General features: G+C 65.9%; 1 protein-coding gene across 2 annotated transcripts; it reads right to left on the bottom strand.

Annotated features, from left to right (window-relative positions):
• Positions 1-757: 757 nt before the first annotated feature.
• Positions 758-21443, bottom strand: TFEB (transcription factor EB). Of its 2 annotated transcripts, none has more exons than XM_062594954.1 (9): positions 21309-21443; positions 7007-7251; positions 6649-6903; positions 6462-6542; positions 5650-5770; positions 5391-5447; positions 4735-4810; positions 4411-4558; positions 758-3775 (listed from the first exon to the last, which is right to left on the bottom strand). In XM_062594954.1, exons 2-9 carry the CDS (start codon positions 7199-7201, stop codon positions 3335-3337), a joined length of 1374 nt encoding a protein of 457 aa, XP_062450938.1. In that variant the 5' UTR covers positions 7202-7251; positions 21309-21443; the 3' UTR covers positions 758-3334. The 2 variants fall into 2 exon arrangements, with proteins under 2 accessions (XP_062450938.1, XP_062450937.1); XM_062594953.1 differs by lacking the exon at positions 21309-21443 and adding an exon at positions 11583-11816.
• Positions 21444-23283: the final 1840 nt, after the last annotated feature.

A 23283-nucleotide genomic window follows, 5' to 3' on the forward strand; every position in this document is an offset into this window, starting at 1 on the left:
CATACGCGTGCACGTTTAACGCGATCGGCCGAGGAGTTGGGGGGGGGGGGGCTGAAGGGGGCTTTCGGGCTGGCGGACGTGGTCCAGCGCAGTTAAAACCAGCGCGCCCACCTGCTGCAATCCCCATTGCCCAAAACGGGGAGGAAGCAGCCTGCGGAGCAGTCCGAGTAGCGTCAAGCCGACGTGCACCAAGTTCCTCCTCGTCGGAGCAGAAATCAGCGGGTAACAGCAACGGCGGGCGCTCCGCGGAGGAGAGCGCTTGCGCGGCCGCTCGCTGTCCCCATGGGGACCCCAAACCGCCCGGGTTTCCCCTCGGCTCGGAGGCCGGGGCGAGCGGCGGCTCGGCGCCGGCGGCGGCGTGGGGAGAGCCATGCCGACAGCACCACCTTCTGCCCCGGCGCGTCTCGGCATTCGGCCCCCCGCACGCCGGCCCGCGGCCGCACGCCCGGCCGGCCGACGCAAGCAAGGAGCCGAAACGCGAGGCTTTCGCCCCGATCCCGCCGCACCCCGAGCTCCGCCGAGCCGCCGATGGGCGGGAATTCAACACCGCGGCGCGGCGGAGCAGAGCGCGCAGCGGATCAGCCCGGCTGGGGCCGCAGCAGCGGCGGCTGCAGAAACGGGGCACGTTTCTGGCCCCCCGCTCCGAGCCGGCGGAGCGGCGCTGCAAATGCAGCCCTACGGCCTGGGCGCCTCCGCCGGCGAAGCCGCCCTCCCTCCTCCCCCAAGCGAAAAAACGAGCCGCAGCACGACGCTCCGGGAGGTTGTAAATAAATATATTTTAATGATTCTTCTGCCATTCCAGTTCATTCTTTTATACATTTATTTATAAAACAGTAGTAAAATTTTTTAATCAGAGCACAGTGCATTAAAAAAAAAAAAACAAAAAACCCAAAACATAAAAAAAAAAAAATCCACAACTGTGTGCTTGCAGCCTGGGGAGACACCACGTCTCGGGCCGAGCGGCGGCCAGGCCGCGGTGCCTTCCGCGCCGCAGCGCGTGCAGCCCCGGCGCCGAAGCACGCCGGCGGTACCCGGCGCGTGCCGCCAGCAAGGGTCCATCGTAACGTCCCCGGCTAAAAGAAGCCCAAGCGACTAGTGACTTGGCACGTCCACCTTGACGCGGCCCCATTCCCGCGGCCGCCCAGACCCACGCCAGCTCCCGCCGCCTCCTGCCTTCGCCCCCTTCCCTGCTGCAAAAGCCGCCCTCGCCCAGAGCATCCCGACCAGAGCATCCCGACCGGAGCATCCCGACCGGAGAACCCCACTGGACCGAACCCCCCCCCCCCGGTGCCTCCTCCCCCCGCAGCCCCGCAGCTGGGGGCTCGGCGACATGCAGCCGGGCAGCTCCAGGGCTCGTACGATGCACTTCCTTGCTCCCTCCCTTGCTCCCTCTCGTTCCCACTTGCAGTGCCTCCGTGCAGATCCTGCCCCTGCCCCGCGCCGCCGCCAGCCCTGCCTCTCTGCCGCCCGGCCGGCCGCGCTCGCCCGTCGTCGCGGCGGGACCCCGCGGCGCTCGCCCCGGCAGCGGGGCCGCGCCGTCGCCCGCTCTCGGCGCGTGAGCGGAGAACGCTTTCCGAGCAGCGTTCTCCCTCCTCCTCCCTCCAGCTCCCTCCACGGCTGCACCGTCGCCAGCAGTGCGGAGAAAGCAGAAGACCCGGACAGGAAACCGGGCAAAGCCGCTCTCGCGTGGTCTGGCCGGGGCGAAGCCGGCGACGGGGAGAACAAGCCCTGCAAGCCCCAGGCAAGGGGCAGTCGCTCTGATCGGGCAAAGGGCACAAACCACCTCCCCGGCCGCAGCCGCGCCTCCGTGCCCAGACACGGGGCAGGCTGTCCGTTTTCAAGCAGCATCCCAAAGAAACCACCTAAAAACTCCTCCACCTTCCACCTGAAGAGCCACGGTGCGACGTTGCAACGACAGAGCCGGGAGGCAGGAGATGCACCTCCATCGCGGCAAGCTGAGGGGATGCAGCTCCTATCGCTGGCAGAGGGACAGGTGGAGGTGCATCTCCTCCGCCTGGACCCAGGGACGGGTGGAGGTGCATCTCCTCCGCCTGGACCCAGGGACGGGTGGAGGTGTGTCTCCTCCTCTGCCTGGACCCAGGCAGGTCCCACCTGGATGGCAGCCTCTGGCACGGGGACTTTCACTAGGACATTCAAAGGTCCCCTAGCCTCATGTGGCTGATTTCCAGAAGCCCGTGAGGTCAGGGGATGGATGTGGTGTGTAGCCAAAGCCCCCGGAGAGGGGAATAACCTCAAAAGCAGAGGACCCACCACACGGTGTCGTTCGCAGTGGGGGGCTGTACATGCTGCTGCTGCTGAGGTTCACGTTCGCACAAACCCCGGGACACTGGAGCAATGCTCAGGACTTCACCCGGCTTGTCTGGCCAGGAGAATCCCAGCCTCAACACCTCCTGCAAAGTGCTACAGTCAGGCAGCCACCGAGGCCGGGATCGGGAATTGCCTGTGGTGCTGAGCAGGGTGTCCTCAGACAGAGAGGCAAACCGAGGCTTTCACCTGGGCACTGCTCCAAAACCAGGGTTCACTCAAACGGACCAAGCATCAGTCAGACACCCTACACCTGACATTTTCAAAGTTCTCAACGCAGACCCGAATTTGTAGGCTCCGTCCCAACTCACTTGGAAAACATCTCCCGTGCTCCATGAATTAATTTGCTCTAATTGAGCACCTCTTCTCCCTCCTGCCCCGTTACCCAGAGAAGCACCCAGCCCCAGTGCTCGGCTGATGAGCAGCACCGCTCCTTCCTCCACCAGCACAAAAGCGACGGAGAAACCCCACGAGGGACGTGGCAACGTGATGCAGCTGCTGACGGTGTCTGCAAGGCTCAGAGGCCCCAGCTTGGGAAGGCTTGGAGGGAGCACAGGTTCACAGAGTGAGGCTGCAAGTCGGCAGCGAGCCAGAGGAAAACCTCCGAGTATCAGCCCGGTCCTCTCCTACCAGCTCCCAGGGGCTTTAAGGCTCCCGCTGGCTCCAGCACTGAGCCTTGCTCTGGATCAGGCATGTGGTCTGGGAGGGTTTTGATGAAAGGCAAAGCAGCCGAGATCATGCTCCCAGGCTGTGAAATCTGCAGTCAGTCCAATGCCGTGGCAAACCGAGATCTGCTTGAGTTCCTGGCAAGAAGCTTGCAAAAGACGTTACGGCACCCGGCCAGCCTTGAACCGAGACCGCTGTTGCATAGAGAAAGATGTACTCCGACGTGGATTCAAGTGCTCAGCAGGACGGCCTCCTCGCCCGGGCGGGGGACGAAGAGGGCCCTGTAACTTTGCTAACCAATCTTTAGCCCAGTCCTTGCCCCCAGCGCCAGAGCAGCTCCTCGTCACAGCATGTCTGTGTCCTCCATGCTAAAGCTGCTCCGGCGACTGCTGGCCTTGGAGGCCTCCGGGGACATGGCGGAGAACAAGGGGTCGGAAGCCAGGGGTAACATGGTGTCCTGCATCAGCATCAAGTCCAGCTCCTTCTTGGATAGGGAAGGGAAGGAGAGGTTGTGGCCAGGGTCCAGGCTGTCCGGGAAGCCCCTGGAGCCATCATCAAAGCTCAGGCTGTGGGTAAAGTCCAGCTGGTGGTAGGGAGACTGGGGCGGCGGTGGCAGCGTGGGCTGTGGCTGCGCCTCGGCGTCCAGGGGCAGCAGCGGTGGCTCCATCGTCCCCTCATCTCCACTGGCTTCTTGCTTCACCACCTGCTGAGCCAGCTCGGCCACGTTGACGCCCGAGGGCGAGGAGGTGGGCAGCCCATGGACGCGGGCCTGCATCTCCAGCTCCTGCCAAGAGAGCACGGGAGGCCTTTAGCAGGGACACCATGTCACCACCCCTGGAGACAGGGCACGTGGACATCCAGGGAGGCAGCAGGGATGGAGAAAAATCAAAACCCTACAGAAATGCTAGGGGAGAGGAAACAGAGGGAGCGAGAGGTCACAGGGAAGGGGCCCACGGAAGAGGCAAAGAATGGAAAACGCTGATGTGAAGCAGTGGGAGATGTGAAGCGGTGGCAGATGTGAAGCCTTAGCTCCATGCCAGAGCGGTCCAGTTTGAAGATGCTGCCTGAAGCGCACTGGACACCAGCGAGATCGCGGCAGCAGGAGGCAAAACTGCAGCGAGCCTCACGCCCTGCCAGCTACCCGGGCCACGAAGCGCAAACCCTCCTCGGTGCTGCCTAGCGCGAGCCGGGCAGGGGCCTGCCCAGGTCAGTGGTATCCTGCCACCGATGCCAGCAGGTTTTATCTTAGGTCGTCTCCGTGCTTGAGGTAAAGTCAGTCCTGCTGCGTTTTCATCTGAAGATGGTTTCAGGCAGCTGGAAGAGGGAGGTGAGCCTGCCCATGCTCTCTGGTGGGGCAGCAGCGAGCTGCCCGCGGGGCTCGAGGAGGACGGAGGGGACGTCGAGCCCAGGGAAACTCACCTGGATGCGGAGCAGGAGCTGCTTATTCGTCATTTCCAGACGCCGGGAGTGATTCTCCAGGTCTCGCGACCGCTGCAAGTCCTTCTGCATCCTCTTGATGTAGTCCACAGAGGCCTTCAGGATTGTCCCTTTGTTCCAGCGCACGTCCCTGAGGTGTGGGGTGGAAGAAGACATCACTGTCTGCACCTCCTGACCAGCAACGTGTCCCCTCGCCCCTGCTCCACCAAAAAGCCCCTCTGCAAATGTCCTCTCCCACCAGGCTGAACACGGGGCCTCGCAGACACCCCAGCCCCACAGCAACCGGAGATCCCCAGCGGTACGTACAGGTCGTTGGCCTTGGGGATCAGCATCCCCAACTCTTTGATGCGGTCGTTGATGTTAAACCTCCGCCGTCTCTCAACTACAGGGCGAGAAGAAATGGAAGGCAATGTCGGGGTGGGAGATGGCAGGGACGCTTCGCCGCCCCGCAGCCCCCGCTGGCGCCACTGCTGCTCCCTTTCGGCCCGGCCTTGGGGCCAAGGAACACCATCGTGCCCCACTCCCAGCCCCGTCAGGCTCGAGGGACTTCAGGACAAGGAACCGCTGGGGCCAACAGCTTGGCCCAAGTCAAAGGGCTGTACAAATACAGGAGATAGGGCTCCTCGCGCCTGCGGGCGCAGGACACGCTGCAGCCAGCGCTGAGGAGCATGCGCCGAACTCCCCGGGTCTCAGCCGCTTTCAGCAGCAAGCTCTGGCCCGGGAAGCCTTGTCCTGCCTCGATCCGCCGCCCCGGCAGGGTCTTCCGACCTTCCTCCCAGGGCGAACGGGAATACCAACAGGCCGCCTCCCTCGGCACAGGCATTTTCCAGAGCCGGGAATAGGGAGCCATGCCGGAGGCTGTGGGGGTCCTTTCCTCAGAGCGAGCTGGGCTGGGGAGGGGACGCGGCTCGGAGGGAGGGGGAAGCGGGAGGGAGGGTGTCCCCGAGGAGCGCGGGACTTACTCAGGTTGTGATTGTCCTTCTTCTGGCGCTCTTTAGCCAGGGCTCGGCTCTCGGCGTCTGCAACGGAGACCCACAACCTCGGCGGGCTGCGTCTCGGCCCCCCGAGCGCGGCCCCAGGAGCATCCCCAGGGCTCGGCGCTGCGCTGCGCGGATGCACCCTGGCATCCCCGGAGCCGCCCTCCCCGCCGCCGGCACGGGGCAGCCGGGCCGGGTTTGGCCCCCGCGGGCCCCCCGCCGCGCTCCGGGGCCGGGGACCTACCTGTCAGCTCTCTCTTCTGCGTGAGGTCAGCAGGGCAGGAGCTGCTGGTGACACCCACGAGGGAGGCGGTCACCTGGGGGTCCCCGCTATAGACGTTCATGTGGCTGCTGGACATGGGCAGCTGCAAAGCAAAGGGCCGGGCGGCTTAGCTCCATCGGGGAGCCGGGCGCCGCTGCCAGGCCAGGGCTCAACCCCGGCTCCTCGGCCCGAGCGTGGAGACCAGGCAGGTGTAATTGTCTCGCTGGGCCTTAAAATAGCTATAATCAGTGTAGCAAAGAAAGCAGGACTTCAAAGGGCTCAGTGGATCCCCTCCCACAGCCGGCATCTAAAATAAGGCAGATGAATCACATCCGAGGAGGATGAATCCCACTGCGAGGCACCGGCTACCGCAGCCAGCCCTGACCCGCATGGATCCGGCCCGGCCCGACGCTCCGGGAGACGCTGCCGCTCCCCACGACCCGATCTCGTCGGGAAAGCCGTTCCCGGCAGCAGACTCTCCCACGCTGCAGCTCAAGCTTTATCCCTCCCCATGCCTCTCTCCCGTCTCGCCAGCTCTTTGCAAGGCTCCAAATTATTATTAAAAAGCAAAAGAAGCCGAAGAACTGGCTCTTGCAGTTTGCAGACAGGAAAAGGGAATCTCTCTGCCCCGTGCCTGCAGGGGCACCCGCAAGGGCCGGCTCAGGCTGCGGCCGCCGGGAGCACGGGGGGCGAAGCGAAGCCGAGCCGGCGTGCGCACGCACCGGAACGGGTGATTTCCCGCTGCCGCGCTGGCACCAGGCCAGGCGAGAGCGCGGCCGGGCAGCGATACTCACCGTGTTGGGCATGTGCACTTCGGGATTCATATAGCCCAGAACGTCATCCAGGCGCATGATGTCATCGATGACCTCACCTAGCTGAAAGGGAAAGGTGTGTTCTGTCGGGTGCAGAGGCAGCACACCGGCTCCCCGGGAGCGACGGCGGCGCTGGCGCTGGCGGCGTCAACCTTTGCCAGCTCCTTACCTCCTGCTCTGGGTTGGAGCCGATGTTGAGCATGGCCATGGGGCTGTTGGGCGCGCTGTTGCCCGCCGAGGAGGACATGACGTGGCCGGGCCGGACGCCGGGCGAGGCGGCGGGAGGCGGCTTTGGCGAGTGGCTGACGGGGCTGATGTGAGCGGCAAACTTGTTCCCGTAGGTTTCTGAGAGATAGGCCTGGACCTTCTTGTCCCGCGACTTCTGCAGGTGGTAGGTGGTGGGGTTCTCCAGGTAGGACTGCACCTGCATTTCCCATCCCAGCAAAGAAACGAGCCATCAGGGACCCCAGCACCGCCAAAACATCTCCCGCACCCTCCTTGGCCCCAGGACACCCCCAGGACTCTACCTTGAGGACCTCTCCCGGCACGGGCGGCGGGGACTGGTACTGGACGGGTGTGTTGATGGCCGGGGTGGACGCCACCGGCATCCGCTGCTGCTGCATGTAGTTCATCATCATCTGCTGCTGCACGCGCTCCCGCTCGGCCTCCTGCTGCGCCTGCTGCTTCATGAGCTCCATCCGCAGCCCGATGCGGGACGCCATGGTGCACCGGGGGGGCGAGACGAGGGCGCCCGCCAGGCACGGAGGCGATCCTGCGAGACAGGGGAGGGCAGCGCCCGGGACGTCAGCAGCCGCCCGTTTTGCCGCGGGGAATCGGGAGGTCCGGGGAGGGGGCAGCCGCGCCCGACGCCCCGCGGCACCCGCGCCAGCCGGGCCTTGCTCTTGGCTCCGTGCGAGCTGCAGAGCTGCTCCTGCTTACGCAGCACCAGGCTGCGCTGCGGTGGGGCCACAGCTCTGCTGCGACGCCCTTGCGGGAGCCAGGCGCTGCCGGCACCGAGCGCCGGCAGCACCCGCGCCGGCTGGGCTTGCCGGGCCCCGCGCCGGGGCGCCCGGGACTCACGTGCTGCCACGCTCCGCCGGCACTTGCTCCTTGCCTCCGATTTCCGAATACAGGAGCAAAGCAAGAGAGGGAAAAGCAAGACTCCGGGAGCATGCGAAAGAGAAAGAGAAAGCAAGGAAAGACCAGGAAGAAGAGGAAGGTCCCTGCAAGGAGACAGAGCCGGAGTTTAACCCTTCGGCCGCCGCTCCCCGGGCACGGCGGCGGCGGAGCCCGCGAGCAGGGCGAAACGCAGGCACGCGGTGAACAACGCGGCGTCTGTGCGCGGCCCGCGGGCGAGCGCGGAGGCAGGGGAGAGGCGGTGCGAGGCCCTGCCGCCGGCACAGACGGGGCCCTTGTTCCCCGTGCCAAGGGGACAGTGGCCGTCCGAGGGCGAGCGGGGCCGTGCCGGAGCCAGCCACGACGGAGCAGGGCCTGCGGTGGCAGGAGCTGCCTCCCCCCGGATCTCACAAGCGCGAAGCCCCGGGGAATAACGCTCCCCCCACCAGGAACCCGCCGGGGCCCCGGAGCTGGTTGTACGGGTGAGGAGAGAGGGCAAGCAGCTTCCCGCAGGGACACGGCGAAGTCGGCCGAGCAGCTGGGGCAGGACCGCGGGAGCCTTCGCCCGGCAGCAGGGATTGCAGCCGGGAGCCCCGGTTTGCAAACGCTGCAATGCTCCCGCCCCGCTCCGGACGGTGCATCCCCGCGGTCTCCGGAGCGCCGCTACCCCGCGCCGCTCTTGCACGGGTCCTCTGGTCAAAGCGGAGCGGTGTGCAAGCGGGGCAGAGAGCGGGCAGCACCGGCCCTGCTCTCCTCCAGCAAACACGGAAAAGGGGACACGCGCACGCCAGACACGCCGGGCTTACGCAGCAATAGCGTAACCGGGCGAATCCGGAGGGCTTCGCCATTTAAACACAACGCATAACTGCACGCAAAGGGGACCCGGTGGACACGACATCCCGGGCTTCCAGCGAGGCATCTGATGCGCAGGGCCACAAAACATCCTAAGGGGGAAATTAAATCAAGCTGGCTTGGACAGAAATACGATTACATGGATCAAGCGCCAGTTATTGAGCGGCAAGAGGAAGGTAATTAATTAGACATGGTAGCCCATCTAAAGGGGGACGGGAGAAGAGGAACCGGGGACCGTTATCCGACAGCGGTTTGCTTAGACGGCTTCTGCAAACAGCCCTCGAGGAGGGAGCAGAGGGTGCAGGCAGGAAGACGCTGGAGATGTGGGAGATGACGCCTTGGGGAACAGCAGCGCCCAGGGGAAGGCAGCTGGGATCCAGGGACGCTGGGGCACAGCTGGAACCGAGAAAACAAGGCAGAAGGGGGATAAATCACTGCTTCCCCCCATTTCTGAGCCAGGAGCTACCCCAGCCCTCAACGACGGGCGTTTACTAGCGGCACGGAGGCCTGAAGCCCACCTGCTCTGCGCCACGCGGCCCGGGACGGCCCCGCCGGCGGGTCGCACTCGGGGACCCGACTGGACGCCGCGGCTCGGAGCAGCGCCGGGGGCTTCCCGGGCAGAGCGAGACAGCGCCCGGGGCGGGCGAGCGCGGGCAGGGGATGACGGGAAGCAGAGGAGCAGGAAACCGAAGCGGCAGAAAGCCGGTTCGCGGGGCCGGACCGGGCGCAGGCGTCTCCGCCGGGGCGGTGGGCAGCCCCTTTCGGAGAAGGGGGGGTCACGTGTGGCGAGCCGAGGCGTCGCAACACCGGCGGAGCCCTGCAGAGCTGCCCCCGACACCCCTCCCCGGCCGGCCGCAGGCCCCCCGGCCGTGCACGAGGCCGCCGCCGCGGCGCCCCCAGCCCCGCAGCCCTGCACCGTGGGAGCCGAGCGGGGGCTTCCCCCCCTGCTGCCGCTTCCCCCTAGGAAATCACCTGAGCCGCGGAGTTGCCGAGGGTGAGGACGGGGAAGGGAGGCCGGGGCAAGGCCAGGCCCCCGAGCGAGCGATAAGGGTGGCGGGTTGGGGGGGGAAATTAGGTCAGGTTTAAAATAACCCGGCTGGTTCTGCTTGGCTTCCCCCCCGCCCCCCGTAATGCCGAGCAGCTTCTGCTTTCGCTCTGACTCAGCCCCGGCGGAGGGCAGCGGGAAGGACCGCGGCAGCGGGGAGAGGCGCCAGCGCCAGCCGGCGGGGGACCCCGCTGGGCATCCCTCCGAGAAGGGGCACGTCCCACTGCAGGGACTTGTCCCTCCAACAAGGGACACGTCCCTCCAAGAAGAGTCACGTCCCTCCAAGAAGGGTCACGTCCCTCCAAGAAGAGTCACATCCCTCCAAGAAGAGTCACATCCCTCCAAGAAGGGTCACGTCCCTCCAAGAAGGGTCACATCCTTCTAAGAAGGGTCAAGTCCCACCAAGAAGGCACATGTCCTTCCAAGAAGGGACACGTCCCTCCGAGCTCCCTCTTGGGCTGGGGGCAGAAGCGACATCCGCAGCACCACGGCTCGCGCAGAGTCTTGCTGTCCTTTGCAGGGCGAAAGACGCTTGCATCCAGCTCGAAGCCCTCCAGACCTCACCCGTGTCTCAGCGACTCTTCCGCTGGTTCCCAGAGCCTCCTTCACACAAGGGGCTCCCGACCCGCTCTGCCCCTGCACGAGACCTCGGTGGTGCCGGAGAGGGTCCGTCCCCGGGCAGGCAGCTCCCTGCACGAGGGCACTGGCTCCCCGGGCTCCGCCGGGACACGGCCGGGCAGGCGGCAGCATTGGGTTTCCCGGCGGGCGCTGCCAAGGCACCTGTTCCCGCAGCTCCGCTCGGAGCCGTGTCCCCGTGGCCGGGGCGAGGAGGGGGGAGCCGAGGGAGCTGCGGAAAAGGGAAAAGAGAGGCCAAAGGGCGAGAAGGCGGGAGGGAAACGGGGCCCGGGCAGGACGGCTCGGCCCCCGAGCTCCGAGAGGAAAGCGTGCTCAGACACCACCTTTCCTGCCGGGAGAGCGTGGAGCGGGGCGCCGGGAGGAGGGACAGCAGCTCTGCCGTGCCTAGCGCAACCCGCAAAAGAGCCGGACGCAGCTCTGAGCCAAACTGTGTGTTTTTTTTTTTTTTTTTTTCCTAATTTCCCTTTACAATAATGCAGACGGAGCAAGAACGCGAGATGGAAGAAGAGCCTGGGAGCAGCCGCCGGCCGGCGGGACGGTCGGCGCTCTGCTGCCGCGAAGCCGCTTGGCGTGCCGGAGCGCCGCGCGGCGCCAAGGAATTCAGCTCGCTGCGCAACCCCTCCCCGGCCGCTCAGCGCCGCGGTTATTTCTGGCCCTTTCTCGGTTTCCCTCTGGGGGCGTTTTTTTGTCCCGAGCCCAACCAGATCCTCCCTCCTTTACCCCGGGAATAACCCAAGGATGGAGCCGGCCGCTTTCACGGCTTTCCCGGGACTTTGCACGGCCACGGCTCCCGCCGCCGGCTTTCCCGAGCCATCCGTCGCCCTCGAGCGGGGCCCGCGCAGCAAACGCTCCCGGCGCCGGGTTGCGAGGCAGCGGCCGGTGTTTTCTGAAGTGGCGCAGGGCGCTGCTCAGCAACCTGGCGGATTTGCGCTGCTGCTGGGCTCGCTCAGAAGCTAATCACCGCTCCGGGGAGCTGGCGTGGCTTGGGACAGCTGACAGGGGAGGGGGGAAGGAAGGAAGAAAGAAAAACTGTGCCCCCGGAATTATTTATACAGCAGGAACAGCAGCCAGCGCCAGCCCGGCTCGCAGCCCCGGGGCACCCACGCTTGCACCCGCGGGGCACCCCGGCCGCTTTGCCTCCGACACCTCCGGGCCCGGGGTGCGCTGGACTGCAGCTAAGGAACCTTAAAAACATGGGGTTAAAAATAAAACCTGCCGTAAGCCCGTTTCCAGATATAGCCCATGCAGACGGGGCCCGGCGGGCTCGCGTTACCCTCGGGGGCTGCGGGACGGCGGGTGCTGCCCGTGCGGGCGCAGCCCATGCCCGGGGCCGCGGGCTGAGCCAGGCACCCGCCTGCCCCCCGAAAGCAGCCCCAAAGACCTCCGGCACCGTTCACAAAACACCCCCCCGCGCCACCAAGGACTGCCAAAAGCAAGAGGGGCCGAGCACTCACGTGGGAAGGGTCTCGCCCCGCTCCGGCTGCTCCCGGCCAGGCCCCCGGCGCGAGCGCGGCGGCTCCGGGGGCCGAGGGCACGGGCGACCGGGAGTCTCTCTCCTCCCCCTGCACCAGCGGAGGAGAGGCGAGCTCTGCCCCCGCTCGGCCCGGGGGCTCCGCCGCGCCGGAGGCGGCGCTGAGGCCCCCCAAACTCATCCCGCCGATGAGCTACCCGCCTCCGGGAGCCCGGAGGCGCCCGGACCCAGCGCCGCGCGCGACCTCCTCCTCCTTCGCCGGCCTTTATTTTGGAGTCGATCGCAGCCATTCACGAATGGAAAAAGCAATCGGCAGGTCGGGCCGGCGCGGAGCCGGGAGCCCGGGGGAAGGAGCTGCGCCCGCCGCCTGCCGCCCTCCTCTGTGCCGTGCCGCTTCGCTGGCAAACGCGAGGGCTCAGAGAGGGGAACGGCGAAGAAAGAAGTGAAAATAACTCCACTTCTCAGACCGGGCAGCAAACAGCCGCCCAGCCTGCCTGCCTTCCGTGTTTTGGGGTTTTTTTTCTGTTTTCAAACGCCACAGTGGGGGGTGGGGGGGGTTGAAGCACGCGAGGGGGCATCATGCCCCCCCCCCAACCCCGAGCGCCCGGCCCAGGCTGCCCGGCCCTGCCGCAGCCCGGCCCGGCGCCGGCCCCCCCCAACCCCGAGCCCGCGGAGCTCCGCGCCGAGATTTGCTCCGCCGGGCGCCTCCCGCTCCCGCCCGGCGGCTTCGCTTCGCTTTCGGCACGGAGCCGCGCCGCGAGCGTGGCAGCCCGGGAATCTGGCACCCACCGCGAGCCCGGCACCCACCGCGAGCCAGCCCGGGCGCCGTCCGCCGCCGAAGCCTCCTTCCTCCCCGCCCCGAGCCGCCGGCGCTCCCGCGGGCTGCCGGCACCCCGGGGACGCGCTCCCGCTCCCGGAGACGGGGCCGCGGCCGGGCGGCCGGCCGGGCGGCGTTACCTGGGCGCGCGGTGCCGCCGGGCTAGCGGGTCTCAGCTCCTGCGCGGGCGGCGGCGGCCGGCCGCCCAGCCCTCCTCGCCGCGGCTGCCCGGCTCGCGCACCCTCCCCGCGTTTCCTCATTTTTAGGACCCTGCTTTTAACGCGGCACCAGCCGTGTTGGCTGCCGGGGGAGGAAGTTGCAAAAAGCCTCCAAACCTGCTCGCTTCTCTCGCTGCCACAGAGGAATTGCTAAGAAACATAAAAAACAGTGACAAAAATAAGCCAACACCCGCCACCGGGTTCTCCAGGCTGCCAGACCTCCGTGAGCCGCGGCCGGCTCTGCCCCCTCGCATCCCTGTGGGGCTGGAGCAGTGCCCTGGCGGGAACGGCGGCTGGCAGCCCCGGGGCCGCGTCACCCGCATCCCGGCCGGGCCACCAGCGCCCGGTTCTGGACTCGCGGGTGCCCCCGGAGCGAGCCGAGCCGCCTGCAAACGCGCCGCCTCCCCGCGCCGCAGCTCCTGGCACAGCCGGGGCGGCGGCACCAGGAACGTCTCCGTGCCGGCTGGCACCGGGCAGGATGGCGGTGCTGAGGCCGGGGTCAGTGGCAGGGGGACGACAAGGACGCCTATGTGCGCCGGCCGAGGCAGCTGGCACGGGCGCCGGCGACACACACCCTGCCTTGTGCGCCGCCGCTTCGCGCCGTCTCCCCTTTGTGCCTGGGCTGCGAGCGCCCGCCGGAGCCAGGCGCCTGCGGCCAGCTGGGGCCTTTCCTCAGCTCTTTCACACGGCAGCGGGTCCGGGCACACCGGGTCCGGGTATGCAGGGTCCAGGTGCATGGGGTCCGGGTGCACCAGGTCCAGGTGCATGGGGTCCGGGTGCACCAGGTCCGGGTGCGAAGGGTCTGGGTGCGCAGGGTCTGGGTGCACCGGGTCCGGGTGCACAGGGTCTGGGTGCACAGGGTCTGGGTGCGCAGGGTCTGGGTGCGCAGGGTCCGGGTGCAGCGGGTCTGGGTGCACCGGGTCCGGGTGCACCAGGTCTGGGTGCACCAGGTCTGGGTGCGCAGGGTCTGGGTGCAGTGGGTCTGGGTGCACCGGGTCCGGGTGCGCAGGGTCCGGGTGCGCAGGGTCCGGGTGCACCGGGTCCGGGTGCACCGGGTCCGGGTGCGCAGGGTCCGGGTGCGCAGGGTCCGGGTGCACCGGGTCCGGGTGCACCGGGTCCGGGTGCGCAGGGTCCGGGTGCGCAGGGTCTGGGTGCGCAGGGTCTGGGTGCGCAGGGTCTGGTTAACAGCGCAGTACACCAAGGGCCTGTTTCATTCCCAGCACCTCAGAGGAATGGCAGGGAGCATCCGGCATTCCTGGGCTCACTCAGGCACCGGCAAAATTGGAGCTAGCGCAGAGCAGAGCAGGGCAGGGATTGCTTTAAGGTCTTGTTTGCACCCTGCATTTCCCCGGGATGGTGCAAATAGCATCACGACTCCTCGGCCCGGGCAGGGAGCCCGCCCTGCCGACGGGGCAGGCAGGGCCTGGGAGACCTCGGCTCATCCCGGCTCCGGGCAGACGTCCGAGCTGCATCCTCAGGCTCAAAGCGAGGAAAAGCCTGAGGCTGGTCCGGCCCGGCCGGGGGCACGGCGGCGCTGCCCCGTGCCCAAACTCTGTGGCGCGCGGGAGAGGGCTCGGAGCTGCCGGCGGCCCCGGGCAGGACTTGGCGAGCGGGCGCGGGGTCGGCTGTCGAAGCCAACGGGCAGCGGAGGCGCGGGGACTGTTTTTAGCCCCGGCATCTCAGCAACGTGGGCCGCGGCGCTGTTAACAGGCGCTCGGGTCGGAGGCCAAATGTTTTCCCTTCCACGCGTTCAATACCGCTCTTGGAAGCGGCCCAGGTATTTGGCACGGTAAAAACATTAACGCTTTGGGCGGGAGGCACATCTCGCCCGACGGCTGCACACGGGGCTCAAGCGGCCCCCCGAAACCGCCCCGGGGCGGGAGGGTGCTGCGGATGCTGGAGGGCGAAGATCCTTCAGCCCCACGCGCCAGGAGGTCCGAAAGCCTCCGCAGGGCCGGGGCTGAGCGTCCCGGGGCTCCCCGGGCCGCGGCATGGCCGTCGGGGCAGAAAACCCAGAATCGATTCAAATCCTTTGGGAGCAGCACCCAGCCTTGCCCCAGCCCCCCTCCACCTTGCTGCTGCTTCCCCCCAGGGCGCAGGGCGGCACATCAAGGTCCGAGGAGCCGGCGAAGGAATTCACACCGAGCGCAAGCAACCAAAGCCGATGAGTTCCCATCCCCGCGCCGGCACCTGCCCTCCCCTGCACCCCCCCGCGCAGGGGCAATTAAAAATAAAAGCGTTGACAGGCAGAAGGATGCTCCTCGGGCGCCGATAAGCCAACGGCAGCGCGGAGCCCGAGCCCGAGCCCGAGCCGGCCACGGGCCGAGCGAGGCGATCGGCGCCGTGCCACATCGCAGCCGCTCGGCGCGGAGAAGAGCGCCGTGACCTTGGGAGAGGCCCCGGCCCCGGCCGCGCCGCCGCTCCGTCACCTCGGCAAAGGGCGCCGCGGCCCGGGACGAGCCAAAGCCGCTCCCGCTCCGACGCGGGCAGCGGGGTTGTTGAGTTTTTTACTTTTTAATAACTGCATAAAGAAGAAAGCAGGGCGAGGGGAAGCGCTCCGCTACTCCCGATTCCCAGCGCCGAGCCCATGGCGTGCAAGCGGGGAAGCCGCAAGGAGTCGAGGGGCCGCGATGGAGCGGGACTGGGTCCCCCCAAGTCCCGGGCGGGTGCTCGGCCAAACCAGCTGCGGGGACGCTGCGCAGACCCCCCAGGCCCCGGTGCCGCAAGAGGTGCGGGGCACCCGCAGAAACCCGGCGCACCTCCCCGGCGGGAGCCTTCCCGCGCCGCCCCCGCCCTCCTCCCTCCGCGCCGCCTGTTTTCGGAGCGGCCCCGTGCTGCTGCAAGGAGGTAATATTTATAAATACGCAGCATCCAGCCTCCAGCCCGCGGCCAGGAGCCTTCTCGGGAGGTGGATTTCATGTAACCGTAGCGGGGCCGGCGGCCGCCCCGTCCGCGGGAGCCGCAGCTGTCGCCCGGACCCAATAATAAACCGGCCGGGGACAGCCTGTGACTTGCCTTCCCGAAGGGCCCCCGGCTCCCCGCGGGGCTTCGCCCGCGCCGCGCAGCGCCCCAGCCGGGCGCCGGGCTTCGGCGCCGCCCGAAGGTCCAACCCGCCTCCGCTCCCGGCTGCAAACCCGGCGCGGAGCTGGCGCAACGCTCTCCCCTCCGCCCGGGTCCTCGGCGCCGGGCACACCAGTTTGACCATTAAGAGAGGTTTTGGCCAAACGGGCTGAGCTTTACCGGGGTGAGATGGGCCGGCACGCGTCGACCGCAGCCAGCACTGGCCGTCCCCATGCAGCGAGGACCCGCTCCGGGCAGCGGCCACGGCCCCCCCCAGCCCGGCCTGGCCCGGGGAGACGCCCAGCACCCGCGTCCCGCTGCAGAGGCGACGGTGACGGCAAAGGCGGCCAGGTCGGGTCCCCTTTTGACTCGGCAAAATTTGGCATCAGAGGGAGGCTGCAGCAGCTGCGTGAATTGCACCAGGGATTCAGCCCTTTGCACACAAATTTACACTCAAAAAAGTCTCTCGAGTAACGCTGCGATGGGGTGCAGAAGAGGAGGCTGAATTAGAGAGAAGCAATGCGAAACCAGGGAAGGTTTAGGGCCGGAAACGCTGCCCTCAGCTTCCTAACTATTTATACAGCAAGTAAGTGATTTTCATTAACAGCGCGCATGTGTGGCAAGGCAAAAGGGCCACATAATGTGCAGGCAAGGATGCTGCCTGCGCTCTTCAGGTTTATCCAGCACGCAAGTTGCACCCGTTTAATTGAAGAAGAGATTTTAGGGAGTTTGCTCTGAGCTAAAGGTACTGCTAGGAAGGGTGACACGGCTGCAATAGCAACTCTCAGCAGAGCTTTCGGAAAATAAAAATGAAATCGCACGGCCTCGCTGCAGAGCCTGCGGGGATGGGCCCGGCTCAGCGGCAGGCAGCGCGGCCGCGGCCGCCTCCGGCACGACGGTGTGGGCTGAGCCTCGCCCGAGGGCTTCGCCGGCATCTATCTGAGGCCGAAGGAAGAGCTTTGAGACCAAATCCCAGCACCGAAGCAGCCTGAGCTCCCCCAAACAGACCCCAACCAGGAGGTTGGACCCAGCACCCGCTGCAGGAGCCCCCGGGAAAGCCCTGGCGCAGGAAGGGAGCAGCTCCCCGTCGCTCGCCCCCCAGCCCAACGACCGACCCTCGCCAACGCCTACCGTCCCGAAACGTGTCCCGGGCTGCCCACGGGGCCTCCACGGATGGAGCAGCCCCCACGTTCCCCGCGAGCTGCTCTGGACGGCGGCACCGGAAAGCCCCGTTTCCATCCAAGGGTCCCGCGGGCCAGGCAGAGCTCGCGTTCAGCGAGGCCAGGAGTCGGTCCCACGCCATCGTCCGGGGCTGAACTCGCTCCCTAACGTTGCCCCTCTCGTTGCCTTCTAGCAAGGGCCTGGCAGCGCCCTCCCCACCGTGGCGCTGAGCACCTTCCAGGCAGGCAACCAGCAGCGTCGCTCGCATCTGGCACACGTGGCTCGGCCCTCTCGCACGCTCTTCCTCTAGCCGCAGGGAAATTGTGTGGTTTTTCTTTCTTTTTCTCTTTTTTACAATTCTGTATTTATAGCTTTGCTCCTCTGTCTGCTTATTGAGCAGAAAGCAGGCAGGAGGAGTTCGTAGGCTGCGTCGGCTTCCTGAAAGGTCCGAGCAGCTCGGGAAGCACAAGCCACTAGTGCAACGGGGCCGGCGCCACCGGCACTTCTGCATGCACCTTGCAAGCTTTCCCCAACAGCAGCACCTCCACCTCCAGCCAAGTGCACACAGGCTCAAAGGCAAAGAGCGAGGGCCGGAGTTTATTTGGGATTCAGACCGGCTACCTGAGCATTGGGCACGGCCTCCTGCATCGCAAACCAGCCCCGGGACCCAACACGCACGCAAATTCACAACGAAAACCCGCTCTCCTGCCCCACTGCCTGCTCTGAGCAAACCCCAGCTGCCAGGCGCTAGATCTGCTGCGCGCGGCTGGGTATGACCTTGCGCTGAATCACAGGGAGCCGTCGGGGCTCCTTCTGGCCCTGCCAGCGGGGGGAAAAGATGAGCACATATTTCCTGTCTGCGTGCTCAAGAGGAGGCTAGCTTTTCATCCCTGCAAGTGTTAAATTGCAACCTCAGTTGCAACTTCAGACCGTGTCCCAAGCCTGCGGGTGCTCGCGGGGCAAAGCCCGGCCCTGTGTGCCGAGCCGCTGCCCCCCCCCAAAGCTCGCGGAGACGCCGCTGTCTGCAAAAGGGCCGTTTGCACCTGCCACATTTGCCCCCTCTGCAAGCCCCCCACGAGCCAGCGAGGACCATCGCCCTCTCTGGCCTCAGGAGCCGGCAGGGCTTCTTGCTTGCCAGCTGCTCAAGCCAGCGGTGGCACAGCGCCGCATTGCACATGCTTCGCACCTCGAAGCCGCCGCTGCTCTTTTACAGTGCTATAAAATCCCAAGCGCATCGGCTTTTGCGGCTGTAAAGCGCCCTGTAAATCTCCTAAAGCAAACAGAGGATTGCGGAAGCTGTCAAGAAATGGCCACCACGAGGCCACGCGGACAAGGGCTGGCAGGGCACCATGAGCCCGTGTCTGCTGGCGGTTTCCAGCCGAACACGGCCACGGGGACGCACGAGGACACGGTGGTGACAGCTTGGCTTGGCTTGGCTGCAGCACCCACGAACAAACCACCAACCCTAAACTGGTGGGAAGGAAGCCTGTGCTGGCATGACAAGCTCCAAGGCAAGAGCTGCAGTTTGCTCTGGGTTCATCCAAGACCCTACAGACCCAGTTCCGGGCCCGAACCAGGATCCTGGGCACCACTGAAGCACCAGTAATGACAACAGCTGGTGTGCATGGCTCTGCCAGCCCAACTGGCACATCTCTCCAGCGCATGACAGCTCCAGTGACCCACCAGCCGAGCGACCACACCACTGTCCTGCCCCACCTTCTCCGCCGGCAAAGGCAAGATAAACCAGGACAACCTTTTTCTATTAGGAAACCCGAGGCAATGGGGGACTGAATGGCACCCGGAGGGCTGGACCATCTCTGGGTGTCACTGCCAATGGTGGACCCCAACCCCAGGAGATGGGGACCACGGACTTTTCCCCCAGCTCCTGCACAGCCCATCCCTCACCTTAGGTGCTGCCCTGCCGAAAGCCACCTCGGAGGAACCCGTTGCATGCCTGGGACAGGGGCGTGAGCCACGCGGTGGGAACTGGCTGCAGAGGGGATGGAGACCATGGCCACACCATGCCTTGGGCCAGGAAAGCTCCAGAAACCCTTCCACCCCGGGCCTGCGGACCCCGCAAAGCACAGGTACGGACGGAGAACTGAAGATCCACCCTGCTGGGCTGAGACACCCCGGTGCCAACGCGCCAGCCGCAGTGCCAGGACCCCGGCGCCTCCGTAACGCCAGCTCGGCGCCCCTCCGGATGGGAACTGCTGCAGTGAGTTCGCTCCGCGGTGCAGGAAGCCCCCGGCGCAGCCACCCAACTCCGGCTCCTGAACCAGCTGCTTCCCTCCGAGCAGCGGTTTTGCGGCTCGCAGCGGAGGATCGGGCTTTGCGAGCCCTGGCCATGCCCCTGGCTGCCCCCGCATCCGCAAACACCAAACACGCGGCTCGCTCGGCCATTCCTGGAGAGCGCCCCAAAAACCCAGCACCCACCCCGCGCCGGCTCGGAAACCTCGCCACGGCAAAGCGGGGCCGGGGGCAGGGCTGCAAACGCACGTGCAGAAAAGGCACCGCTGAGCACTGTGGAAAAAGCAATTAATAACCGGCCGAAATTGCAGCCTTGCTCCAAAACACCCGGATGCCGGAGTCACCCTGCTGCATCCAGCCACACCCCGGCAGTTTCCTACTGATAAGGGCGAGCGCCGGAGCGGGGCAAACCTGGCATCCCTCCAAAAACACCCCTGCCCTCCTCTGCAAATCCCGCCGGAGCTGGCACGTGCTGCTTCCAACCCTCTCTCCGGAGGCGCCCGCCCAGTGGCAAAACTCCGATTTCTAGAGCTTGAATAAATCAGCAGCCCCTGAGCCAGCGCGGTCCTGTCACGAGCGAGTCCCCGAGCGGAGCCACGCGGTGCCGGGGCTGCTGCCGCCCTTCGCCCGGGCGACCTGCGAGAGGCCGCGCAGGCCGGAGCGCCGGCAGCAGGAAAAGCGCCGGCAGCAAGCCGGGCTCCAAGCACATGGCCCCAACGCGACTCCTGCGCTCGTGGGGGCAGCCGTGCATGAAGTCAAACAAACAAGGCAGGGGAAATAAAAGGCGAGGGGAAAAAAATCCCCTAAACCCTGCACTTTCAACAACCATGTGCTCAACTCTTCACTGTTACATAAACCCAGAAAAAATAGAAAGGAAAAAAAAAATAAAGCACACACACACACACTCCCCCATGCCCCTGGGGCAGGGAACAAGGCAGAAGTGCTGCAATTCCTGGAAACAGGCCCTGCTTGTTCGGGGACTCTACACGCTTATTTATTTATCTTAGAAGAGCACAACAATAACTACCTTTTTTTTTTCTTTTTTTTAAAGGAAATTTCCCCATCATCTGACTCACTGAGGCTTTAGAGGACACGGGCATGAGAGCTGTCGTAATCCTTCCTGCTTTGCAATTAATTCATGAATATAATTACCCAGCAGCTGTGGGTTAAATGCGGCTCCCTCCCTCCCGTGCCCCCTCCAAACTCGCGCCACCTCCGAGAATAAGTTGCATCCTTACAGAGCCGGTGCAGCTCCTTTTTTGCTGATCCCCAAAAAGTTGTTTCAAAGAAGGGGGGAGTGCACAGACCCCTCTGGATCGCCACCCTCCCTCCAAAGCCTTCACCCGTTCCCCGCCGTGGCAGACCTCCCGGAGAGCCGCAGGCTGCCGGGCCGGGCCGCAGGGCACCCATCTGTGCCAGGGGAAAGGCGCTCGCCCGCCCCGCGGGCTGGAGCTGTCCTGCGCCAGGCGCAGGCATTTGCACCCTGCGCCAGGGGCACGGAAACCACGTCAGAGCAAACCCGACGGCTGCCCGGAGCCGCGGCAGCGCAGGGGCTGGAGCATCCGTGCCTCAGTTTCCCCACGCTGGGGGAAACGGAGGGGTGATGGAGAATTTCCACTAGCAAAGGCGATGCGGGCAGGGGCCTGCTCTTTCCGCCGGGGGGGGGGGAGGTTAACTCCAGCCGGCGGAGCGCTCCGAGCACAGCGAAACCTTGGCACCGCTGCGGACAAGGTGCCCGGAAAGGCGCCGCCGCTCCAGCGCCCGCGAACCAGCCGCGCCGCGACCCCGGGGCCCCGCTGCGCAGCGCCGGGGGGAGGGCGAGCGGCCCCGTCGGGGCCCCCAACGCCCCCGGCTGCCTTATGTAAGCACCAGGCAAGGGCGTCCGCCGCCCGCGGCCCCGCATCCCCGGCGCTGGCCGCGGCGGGGCACATTATTATTTAAAGCAAAGATTTTTTTTAACATAATAAACAAAAATAAAAAGCCCCGCGGGGCTAACTCCGCTCCGAGTTCAAGGCGCCCCGGGACGGGGCAGCACCGGCGGGGACCCCTCCAACGCGGTGACACAGGGGATCCCCCCGGGGGGGGCACTCCGACACCCCCCCCCCAGGCGTGGCTCTGATGGTGGAGGCACCCAGGGGTGGGATCCCCCCTTCCCTGCGCCCTGCGGTGCCCCTCCAGCCCCCCCGCGCCCGCCTGCACTCACCCCGCGGCTGCCGTGGGAAAAGGCGGAACGCAACAAAGTAGCGAGGCGGCAGGTTGGCCGAGCCACCCTCCCCCGGCTCGGCTCGGCTCGGCTCGGCCCGGCTCGGCCCCGCGGGCGGCCCTCGGGAGCGAGCGCCGCGCTGCGCGCCCCGGCCCGGCCCGGCCCCGCTGCGCCCCGCGCCGAGGGAGGGCAGCGCCGCCCGGCTGGCCTGGCCCGGCCCGGCCCGGCCCGGCCCGGCGCGGTGCCGCAGCACGCCGGGAGCTGTAGTCCGGAGCGGCGCTGGGTGCCCGCGCCTGCCGGGACTTGTAGTCCCGCGCCCCGGCTCCGCGGGCGCCCTGCTCCCAGGCGCTAAAGCGCGCCCGGTGCGGGCGATTTTCACCCGAACGCGGCGTTTCTCACCCCCGTGGGCAGCCCGGGAGGTTGGGTCCCGCGCAGGGGTGCTGCAGCCCCCAGTCCCGGGGTCGTGCAGCCCCCAGCCCCGGGGTCGTGCAGCACCAGCGCTGGTGTCACGCATCCCCATATTGGGCTGTTGCAGCCCCCCACACTGTGGCTGCGCAGCCCCCGGCCCCAGGGTGCTGCAGCCCTTTGCGGCAATGCTGGAGGCTCGCTGCGTTGGGCTTGCGGCACGCCGGGGAGATGAAGGGTGACCGGGAGAAGCAGCAGCATGTCCCGCATAGCACTGCCTGGCTCGGGGCAGCCAGGGTGCGTGGCAGCCCCCCGCACGGCACCCAAAGGGCCCCACGTCCCACACAAGACGAGTAGCTGCCAGGGAAGTTTTGGAGCGTGGAGCAGGCTCAGAGGTCTCCCCACCCGCGCCTGCTGCCAGCTGGGAGCAGTGGTGGGGAGTTCCCCCTCTGCAGGGCCCAACGTGGAGGATTTGGCTGGAAACAGCAGATTTAACTGGTCACATGCCCCAGCGGGGTGACTGTCATCTGACAGGGAGAGAGGCGTCAGGCAGAGGCTGGCGGGCCCCCGGCACATCTCCACGCGTGCAGGATCAGGCCTCAGAGCAGCTCTGGGCGCCCGGCGAGGGCTGCTCGGGTACCTGCTCCGGGGCACCAGGCTCCGGCACGGCACGGCCGCCGCTAGATGGAGGCACGGCGGTGTGCACAGCGCCGTGCGCGCGGCGCCGGACCGATCCGGCAGCTCCGGCAACCGATCTGACAGCCAAGTCCTGCTGGGCGGGATTCAAGCACGTCTGGGCTCTGGAGAAGTTCATGTCCAGGTCCTGAGCGTGCCACCCCTCTTCTTCTGATCTCGTGTCCTTCGGGGCTGCAGTGAGCAAGAGAGATTTATCCCTAGAGAATACAAACAGGGCGTTTTCCTCCATCTGCTGAACACAGACACATTCCTTAGTTCCTACTAAGTATCTTTCCACGCTACTTTTGAATCTCTAATTTTGAAAATATATGTGAACAACTCCTCCAAACCTAATGAATTTCAAATGATTCACAAGCAGCTCATTATCCATCTACATCCTGCTCCAAACAGGTTTCCGAGGCCTCCAGCAAACGCACTGGCTCAGCCCTGGGGTCCCCTAGAAGCAGTTAAACAAAAAGCTCCACTTGAGTTGCTCCAAGCCATTCTGGTTTTCCAGTCAGCTTGCCAGGCCCAGCAGAGATCTGGTTCCAAATCAAAAAGGTAACCCCAAATTTGTCATCACTGCAAGTTCAAAGCCTTTGTGCACATCTGAAAGTGCTTGCCACCGCTGTCTGCCTCCTCAAGAGCTGGCCCGGTGCATCCGCAACAACCAGCGTGCGCGCAGGGATGGAGGGGGGGCACATCGCGACATCTGGCTGTGCTGGAACTGTTTCTTCCAGTTCAGGTTCATCTCCAATTCAGTAAAGATTTATTGAGGTGGCGGTTTGTCCAGTATTTTCAGTTGGCTTCTAGCTTTTCACACGTGTGTATTCATGCGCGCAGCCTGAGAAGTGGAGGACTTGATAGGCAGCCTCTTGATCTGAAGAGCACCAGG

Source organism: Rhea pennata, chromosome 25 (genome assembly GCF_028389875.1).
Source record: "Rhea pennata isolate bPtePen1 chromosome 25, bPtePen1.pri, whole genome shotgun sequence".
In the NCBI taxonomy this organism is placed as follows: domain Eukaryota; kingdom Metazoa; phylum Chordata; class Aves; order Rheiformes; family Rheidae; genus Rhea; species Rhea pennata.

What these genes read in the sequence shown, in the direction of transcription:
- TFEB (XM_062594954.1), bottom strand. Translation starts at nt 7,201, where the DNA reads ATGGCGTCCCGCATCGGGCTGCGGATGGAGCTCATGAAGCAGCAGGCG. An exon ending in GCTCCAACCCAGAGCAGGAG is followed by an intron (nt 6,543 to 6,648) that starts GTAAGGAGCTGG and finishes TTTCCCTTTCAG; the next exon opens with CTAGGTGAGGTCATCGATGA. An exon ending in ATCCCCAAGGCCAACGACCT is followed by an intron (nt 4,559 to 4,734) that starts GTACGTACCGCT and finishes CCCACACCTCAG; the next exon opens with GGACGTGCGCTGGAACAAAG.